This window comes from Linepithema humile, chromosome 6 (genome assembly GCF_040581485.1).
Source record: "Linepithema humile isolate Giens D197 chromosome 6, Lhum_UNIL_v1.0, whole genome shotgun sequence".
NCBI lineage: Eukaryota > Metazoa > Arthropoda > Insecta > Hymenoptera > Formicidae > Linepithema > Linepithema humile.
This window is the reverse complement of record NC_090133.1, coordinates 1022636-1031134: the sequence shown is the minus strand read 5'-3', so window position 1 is coordinate 1031134 and position 8499 is coordinate 1022636. Positions and strand designations below refer to the sequence as shown.

General features: G+C 32.0%; 3 protein-coding genes across 3 annotated transcripts; 1 reads left to right on the top strand and 2 right to left on the bottom strand.

Moving 5' to 3' along the window:
• Positions 1–10: 10 nt before the first annotated feature.
• Positions 11–1953, bottom strand: LOC105673264 (zinc finger protein 81-like). The gene is made up of 6 exons (XM_012368779.2): positions 1874–1953; positions 1149–1341; positions 944–1083; positions 710–872; positions 295–531; positions 11–142 (listed from the first exon to the last, which is right to left on the bottom strand). The coding sequence occupies exons 1-6, from the start codon at positions 1951–1953 to the stop codon at positions 11–13; spliced, it is 945 nt and encodes a 314-aa protein (XP_012224202.1).
• Positions 1462–5857, bottom strand: dx (deltex). Its single transcript, XM_012368778.2, has 7 exons — positions 5302–5857; positions 4573–4765; positions 4242–4511; positions 3880–4171; positions 3480–3798; positions 1874–3321; positions 1462–1514 (listed from the first exon to the last, which is right to left on the bottom strand). The coding sequence occupies exons 1-6, from the start codon at positions 5493–5495 to the stop codon at positions 2970–2972; spliced, it is 1620 nt and encodes a 539-aa protein (XP_012224201.1). The 5' UTR covers positions 5496–5857; the 3' UTR covers positions 1462–1514; positions 1874–2969.
• A 143-nt stretch (positions 5858–6000) lies between these two features.
• On the top strand, positions 6001–8239 carry LOC105673058 (uncharacterized). Its single transcript, XM_012368392.2, has 5 exons — positions 6001–6403; positions 6852–6900; positions 7029–7186; positions 7302–7522; positions 7759–8239. The coding sequence occupies exons 1-4, from the start codon at positions 6378–6380 to the stop codon at positions 7471–7473; spliced, it is 405 nt and encodes a 134-aa protein (XP_012223815.2). The 5' UTR covers positions 6001–6377; the 3' UTR covers positions 7474–7522; positions 7759–8239.
• The last annotated feature ends 260 nt before the right edge of the window (positions 8240–8499 follow it).

Genomic DNA, 8499 nt, shown 5'->3' with positions numbered 1-8499 from the left:
GAAGTCTCCGTTAGCTGGCAATCCTTTGTTTTAGCGGAATGTCACTCTCAGAATCACTGGACTCATTGCCTGTAGGATCATCCGAGGCTGCGGAGGCTGCTTTCTTTATTTCCTTTGCTTCTATCTTTGATCTTTTTGTCAGCTAAATTTATATTATATCACATTTAAATTTATTTATGTATAACACATAACAACTAAATTACATAGAATTAAATGCATCATATCAAGTTTTATGTTAGATACATATTCATAGAAAAATAAGAATAAAACGGTTCACTTTTGCCTAATGCTTACCGGCCTCTTAAATATATTAGATCGCGGTATATATTTATCAGCTACAGGCTCCACTCTTCTGATATCAAAATCCTGATCAACTTTGGTCACTGTCTGCACTCTCTGTTGCTCAGAAGTTACATATAAGTCTTCTGGGTGATGGTAAGCATTGTGCACGTTATAGGCTTTCTTGTTGCAAAATAATGCTGAGCAAACTGTACACTTAATCAAATCACCTGGCACAGCCTCTCGTTCCTCCTTTAAAATGACACACATTACAGAAAAATGTATATAGAGTGCTTTAGAATTATGTTCAATAATTTATATTTGTTATATATTTTAATTTATGTATTCTAACAATTTATTTTTATATATTTAAAAAAGAAAAATTGTATTTTTATATATATTCATTTATATTATTATTCATTTTCCTTACTCTAGTGTGCGCCTTTTCCAAATGCTGCTGCAAATTGAATTTTATAACATATTCAACACCGCACAAATGGCAATAGTATACGCTTAATGCATCGTTCATAGAGTTCAGTTTGATTTTATTACTAGGTGGTGGAGTGGCTATTGGTTGGAATAAGTATACCAATCTGAAAAATAAAACAAACAATCATATCATAATAGTAAAATAAATACATATTTTTGATCCATTAATTGTTACCTTTTGTGTATTGAACGATAATGATAATTCCAAGCCTTGTCATTGTAAAATGTAACGTTACAGTCTTCACATTTTCTGTGATGCTCATTCTTTTCACTCTCTGATGCATCATGCGAGATTTGATGATTATCTCTGTGAGTCTAAGAAAATAAATTTTTCTAAAATTATTACAAAAATAAGATAAAAACAATATTAGATCACTTACCTTTAGAGGGAATTGTTTTCCACAATAAAAGCAATAAAATTTAGTAGGTGAATTAGGATGCATTTTATATCTATGTCTTATCGTTGCGGATATTGTATTAAATGATTGGTTACATATATCACATTGAGTATCTGCATTCTTGTTGTTCTTTACAGGCTTGCCACGTGCATCTATCTCCTTGTTTGCATGTTTTCTATAAGAAATAAAATATTCTGTTGTTGCAAACATTTTGAATTATGTAATATTTACATAACTTTCTTGATTTTTTAAAATAAAATAATATTTTTTATATTTATATAGAATATAAAATTACCATATAGTAACAAAAGAGAGATATACAATGAGAAATGCATATAAAGCTTCATTCTGCAATAAATTAGACATTAATTCTTAACAAATTTTAATTTATATTTTTATACTTAATTTTTATTGATTTCTAATTCATCTTTAATATGATATCTTCTTTTATCTTCGATATTTTTCTAGTGTTCAAATCAAAATTTTGTAATGCTTAGTATCAGTACCCAATGCATGTATGTATGCGTGTATACATGTGTTGTGTTTGGTGTAATGTTTTGAATTATTCAATTAAATTTTGTTTATGGGAATGATTAAACATTTATAAGATATTTTTTTCATCTCAAACATGTATTTATTATAATAATATCAAGTGGCTTAAACATCTAATTTTAATTAAGAATAAACTGACTTGGTTATGATTATACCTGAAATGTTCCTGCAGTGCCTCTTTAGATTCCAACTTCGAGTCACACAGAACGCAATTATGTTGCTCTTTAGTACTCATTTAGACGCTAGAATCTACAAAAACGAGAAAAAAATATCGAAAAAATTCGAAGAAACGTTCGATTACACACGAAACACCGAAACGTGAAGCAAGCTCCCACGAGTTAATATTCGACATGGAAATTCGAACATTAATTTTCTATTGTTTGCTGTCGTTGCTGTTGCATTGTAGCTTCGTTTATTCATGAAAAAACCAATTGCACGATAAACACAATCGTGACCAAGAAACACGACAAAAAATCAATTTCCGGCCATTTTAATTGTGTTGAGAAACGCGCCCTCTGGTTAACGTGTAATAAATAAAAACAAGTTTTTTGAAGTTCGTGAAGATTTAATTTTTTCCATGTGATCTTTTCCTCTCGTTTTTCACATGTGAAAAAGAATCACGCAAACCTATAATTGTAATACTTCTATAGTTTCATTAATTAGAATTAAACTTGTAAAATATAATTCTCTATCAGGAGATTATCAAAAGGATCTGACATTTATGGTATACGGTTTGTTTGGTATAAACGTTCTAAGTAAAACACAATCTCACAATATATCTCGTCTCAAAATGATAAATATAATCTGAAATATAACTTAGTATTCAATTTTTAATATAGAATTTAGAATAATAACAATTTTTTTATCTTATTCTCAAAGATTAAATTATGTTTTGCAAATTAGTATAATTTAGTAAAAAGATTACTCTAGAAAGCTAATTATCGCCATTGCATAATGATTGCATTTTTTTTGTTTATTGTATTATATATATATATACCTAATTAAACAATAGTATTTCTGTTCTCTCTTGCCAAATTTCACAAAAGACATACATACCACACACGCACGCATCCATCTATAAAATAAATTTGATACTTTTATTCGACAGTTTCTTTCATTTTTAGTCGCAATATAAAACACTACCTTACATAGAAAAAATATATATATATATAAATTTTTGAGACTCTGTTTTTTTAAAAATAATATACCTATCAGTTCCTTTTTTAGTATAAACAGTTAGTGAACATGCAGTTAATGTAACTGCTGATACGTCGGTTGTAATTGACTGTCAATCACACCCTGCGCTGCCAATTCTGCGAGCGTTCTTTCAAGATAACTCTGGTCGGGATAACCATGCCCGGACGTGGATGGACCCAGTTCGGTCTTGTGATGGATCTCATTCCACGTGACAACGTCCTCACGGCCAGTGGTAACCGATCGACCGATCGTGAAGATCAGTTTGCGCTCGAACGCGATTTGCAGCAGTCTCAGCACTCGGCGGCCAAGATTGTTATCCGGCAGGTAGCACACTCGAGGGAAGCCCACGGCATAGTACGTCTGACCGGGATTCGGGTGCTCGTCACCCTGAATTCCGGATGGAATGCTGACGAAATTTAAGATTAAGATTGATGGAGAAAAGTTTTAAATTAATTTAAATCTCAACTTAATTAATTTCTTAATTGATCATTTAACTAATCTTTTTTTTGTCTCGGATTGCATTACTGAACAATGTCAATTGTTTACTTATTTTAATTTACTTACTCGTAAGTGATTTGTATGGTATTGGTATTTGGAAAACCTGGCAGCGCACGCGGTATTCGTGTCCAGTTCATCATTCCCGGCGGCTGATTACCTCTCTTCTCGCCGTAGATCATGCGGCAAACTGGACATTGTATATACATGGGCGGCTGCTGGCAGCTGAGCATCGCGTTCAAGCAAGCCAAATGCAGTCTATGTCTGCATCGCGTTAATTCGACCGTCAACGGCTCCGGAGTACCCAGGCACACTGGACATGAATCGGACCCATCGCTTTCGACGACCTTCACGTACTGAGATATCACGTCGGAGGTGACATCCGTTCCTAAAAGTAAAATTTATGTAAGTAAATAATTATTTTCATTACATTTAAAGTAAACAAGTATTTATTTTTTTAAATACACACCGAGAATGGAGTCCTTGAATGCGTCGTCACTTCCCATGCTGCTGTCCAGCAAGTCCATCGGATTCTCATGACTCAAATATGTCGATACAGTGTCTACGCTTGGCCTGCGACCACTCTTGGTGCTGCTAGAATCAACGTCCAGCACCGTATCCCAAGTCTTTCTCTTCTGACCAGATTCCACGTTTGTTGCCGCAGGATTATTCTCGATGCCGTGTTTACTGCTAAATATGTTGAAGTTACTGAGAATAACGCGCGCGATATTCGTCGGTCCGTTCGTGTCCCCACTTTTGCCCTGCAAAAAAATTGCAAGTAAAATCTCGTCACAAAATTACTTCAATGCAAACATGATAAATAAAACTCACTTTCTTATTATTTTTCTTTGTACTTCCATTAGATGACTTTTTGTGTGCAGCTTTGACAGTGGAACTCTTGACCGAAACGGATGCAAATCGTCTCCCGGAAGTGATCTGCAGTTCCTCCAATGCAACTTTGACCAGTGGATAGGGCGCTTGCTGTACGCGTCTTATCGGCCTTACATAGCCAGTACAGCATCTCACTTGCGTCAGATTACAGAAATTGATGATGTAAGGAAAACCCAGGTAAGTCTTGGAAATGTCGATTGTCTTGTCACCCTATAACAATTTTGTTAGTTTCAAGAACAAGAAATAATTTATTGTAATATTCTTTACTTACTCTTGCCCATGCTTCCTCTATCAGACATTGTACTTCCATGTCATAAGTATGCCAATCATCCGAGTCACCTGCCCATTCCCATTTGGCACCTTTGCCAGCTGGTGAACCTGGCAGATAAAACTTTCTCCTTACATTGTATGTGTCGTCGGCATCGTCGCTGCATTGTGTCTTGGTCTTCAAGTTTATGTAATACCTAAATTTTAAACAATTTTGTGTATATTATTACTTTTGTAAAACTTAAAAACTAAGATGCATGATTTTATTTATCCAATTTAGTTTCAAGTTTATTTAAAAATTATTAAATTTTTTTACAAGATATATCTTTATTTACTATAAAACTAGAATATACCAACAAAATTCTCAGAATTATAAATATTAGATTTTTATAATATTTCCTTAATCTCATTAAAATTTTCAGTAGCAATGTAGTTTGTCAAATATAAAAATTTTAACAAAAACTTTTGTGTAGCAAAACAATTTTTGAACATCCAAAATTAATGGATAAATAAATAATGAATCAATATATAATAAATCAATAAATAAAATTTAATAAATAATCTATTATTAATAATTAAAAATAATCAAGATTATATTTACGTATATTAATTGCACTTTCCCTTTTTTTTTTTGCTCTCCAAAACACAACATGCACCTGCCGCTTGATTTGGGACACACAAGGCAGTGCGTGATGCGTGCAACCAAAACAGGTAGACTGCACGAAATTATTACCTGTCGAGGGTGGGATCCGCATCGTGGAGAAACACTCGTGTGAGCTTCTTGCAGTGGGCCCGTTCAAGATGCTGCGACACAGCCGGACTGTAAGGTCTCCATCGTCCGTGACGATTCTCCCACTCCCAGACGACCACCGCGTGTCCGTGCTCCTGCCCCTGGGCACTCATCCTTCCTCTCGCTTCCTCCACCATCGCTCGTTCACCCTCTCACACTTCCTTCCCAGTGGAATTTCACACGCACGTGTGACACACACTCTCAACGCAGCGAGAGCGTGGGAACATTTTCAAGTTTTCCCACGGGGTCATCGCAACGGTCCTACGTTGTCGCCAACGCTCGCGACACGTCGAATTTATTTTTAATATCTCACCCGCGAACTTTCTTTTGTCTATTCACGAAATTTCGCGCGATTCCGCGATTTCTATCAAGTAGACACACGCCAACGAAATCCGCAAGTTCTCTCTCCTCAAGAACTTGACAGAGAAACGATAAACATAGGCGCACACCAGTGCACTCTGGTGAAGCGCATACGCTACAATGTGCTACAAAGAGATGATGCGGCACGGCAGATGTACGATTGCGGAATCGATAGATCGTTACGTGTCGATAGGTCGTTATGCGAAACTTCGAGCAATCGAACATAAAATAAAAATACATAGATCGGAAACAATTAATCTACGATACTTTTATGAAAATAAAAACATAAAATTTGAGCCAGCGGCTTATCGCTGGCTTAAATGAACTAAATACAAAGAAGTGTTGTGTCGGCAAAAAGTGGCTGCAATAACAAACAGTGAAGATTGCATATAAATGAATCTCAACTAACGTGCGCTCTCTCTTCATCACCGTTGCAATGGATTGCATTTGTTACTAACGGCTGTTGAATACTGCCGTCAACTGAAATTGGCGCCAATTTGCCATGTCAAAACATTGTGTCAAATTGATAGTTATTGTGACTGATCTGCAGATTCTTGACTGACTTTTATATTCAAACTAATTGCGGAATATACTTTATAATATGGACAATTAGTAGAAGTCTTTAATTTTAAAAACAGTCATAGAATTTAAGAGTAAGAATGGTTCGACGAAAAGCTGCTCCGAGGTTAGTTTTGCTTGTCAAATTTTCACTGTTAATAGTTAAAATCTATAGTATATACAATGTAAATAATAGATTTTCAATGCTGGCAATGAATAATGAAATAGCTGTTCCTAAAATGTTAACAATGTTAATAGATTGATAACAAATTTGCACAAATATGATACAAAGTTATCAATTTGTCAATATTGCTGACATTTGGCTATTTCGATTATTAATATTAATAAAATTAGTGTTAAACGGCTTGCAATGGTTTTTTATTATATTTATTTTATTTAATATTGTGTTTTTATTATCTGTAGTATGCCATATAATACTGTTACAGTATGCCATAACTATTAATAATTAATAATTTCTTATTTATTAATATTTTAGCAATTTAATTAATTGCTGATTTCTAATATATTAAATTATTTGATCTTATTCCTGATGTAATACATAGAACATATTTTAGTTCACACACTCAACGCTCTCAATCTGACAAATTACCTGGCAAGGAAAGAGTGAGCATATATTATTAAATTAATTTTAATATATTGAATTAAATCTATTATACAAATTTATATATATATATATATATATATATATCTTTTATATATAAAGCTGTTTTACAGATATTATTATTTTACAGGTATCTAGAACAGTGTACAATGTTTCAAGACAAAACCGGGTGATGCAGGAAATTAAGCATTTGAGAAACACCACAAATTTCCTCATACCTAAAGCGTGTTTTATGCGTGTAGTTAGACAGATTTTCCTTGAATTATTTCCTAGAAAAGATGTTATAAGGCAAATAAAATTATTCACTACTTTTATAAAATTATTATTTCTCTATCTATCTATTCTTTCAATTAAGTAAATATTTATTTTTGAATATATAGTTATATAATTGATTTATTTGCAGGATACAAGCTCTAGCTCTTCAAGCCTTGCAAGAAGCGGCAGAAATGTACGTAACACAATTTTTTGAGGATGCAGTGCTATTGGCATACCATGCTAAACGAGTCACACTCATGCGAAATGACATGATTCTAATGCGCAGACTGAGGGGCCGTAATGATATCATTAACAGATAAAATACCCTATATTACATAAAGTTAATTCTAAAAAAGAAATTAATAAATGGTAAAGTTAATTGTATATAACTAATGCTAACAAAAATATGTTATTTAAAAGATCTAAAGTTTTATGAAACTGTATTTGATTGTTTTATCATTTTAAATTTACTAATTTTAAATATAAAAGAATCAGATGTATTATTAGACATATTATTTTTTTAAATTTTATATTTTAATACTTTTAAATTGTACTTTTAATACTTTTATTTAAAAAAACTAACAGAAATGCATGCATTTTTTTAGGTAATATTTTTTTAAAACAAATTTTAAAGAAAATGTGTGGAGGAGATTAATTTTCTAAATAAAAATAATTTCTGAAACATTCAAAATTATTTGAATAAAATTCATAATTACGAAATTATATGACAATCAGACGATCTTAAACTATGAATATCGAAGCAAAGATGAAGATTTTTAACGCACTTGCAAAAGAAAGAAACAATTAACATGTTTCTCTCTTCGTCGTTCTGCGTCGTGAGAGCCATTTCATATACGGCGCATTCCAATTTAACCTTTGACTATTTTTATTTTAGTTAATTATTTGTAACAAATTTTTATGAAGATCAGAAATGACCTGTGCTAGTGATTGCGGATACCATTTCGCAATAGTAGTTAAAAAGTTAAAAATAAAGTTAAAATTTAATATTTTTATAATGTAAACTTATTCCAATGTAATGTATTTGTGTGTGTTAATGAATAAATCATATTTATGTAATTTTTCAAATTTTCGATGATTTTTAATTAATTATTACTTAATATACCTGTATACAATATTTGTAACAAATTTTGTAACATATTTAACATTTATCTAAAATTAACAAAAAAATTTTTTTAATTTTAATTTTTTTGTAGGTTTATTAAATATCCATAAATAAATATGATTATTATTCTACTCTTCTTACTGAATAATGTCTTGAATTATTTTTTATCGCTTCCTATAACATTATTTCCAAGTCGAATATTTACACATATCTTATTTAATTT

Bases quoted from the DNA above. Each gene is read 5' to 3' on its own strand.
- LOC105673058 (XM_012368392.2), top strand. From the start codon at position 6,378: ATGGTTCGACGAAAAGCTGCTCCGAG. The intron at 6,901-7,028 runs GTGAGCATATAT...ATTATTTTACAG, and splicing joins AATTACCTGGCAAGGAAAGA to GTATCTAGAACAGTGTACAA. The intron at 7,187-7,301 runs GCAAATAAAATT...ATTTATTTGCAG, and splicing joins CCTAGAAAAGATGTTATAAG to GATACAAGCTCTAGCTCTTC.
- LOC105673264 (XM_012368779.2), bottom strand. From the start codon at position 1,953: ATGAGTACTAAAGAGCAACATAATTGCGTTCTGTGTGACTCGAAGTTG. The intron at 1,342-1,873 runs GTATAATCATAA...TATTTCTTATAG, and splicing joins GCACTGCAGGAACATTTCAG to AAAACATGCAAACAAGGAGA. The intron at 143-294 runs GTAAGCATTAGG...ATATAAATTTAG, and splicing joins CTAATATATTTAAGAGGCCG to CTGACAAAAAGATCAAAGAT.
- dx (XM_012368778.2), bottom strand. From the start codon at position 5,495: ATGGTGGAGGAAGCGAGAGGAAGGATGAGTGCCCAGGGGCAGGAGCAC. The intron at 4,766-5,301 runs GTAATAATTTCG...TTTAAAATTTAG, and splicing joins GCGGATCCCACCCTCGACAG to GTATTACATAAACTTGAAGA. The intron at 3,322-3,479 runs GTAAGTAAATTA...AAATTTCGTCAG, and splicing joins ACCATACAAATCACTTACGA to CATTCCATCCGGAATTCAGG.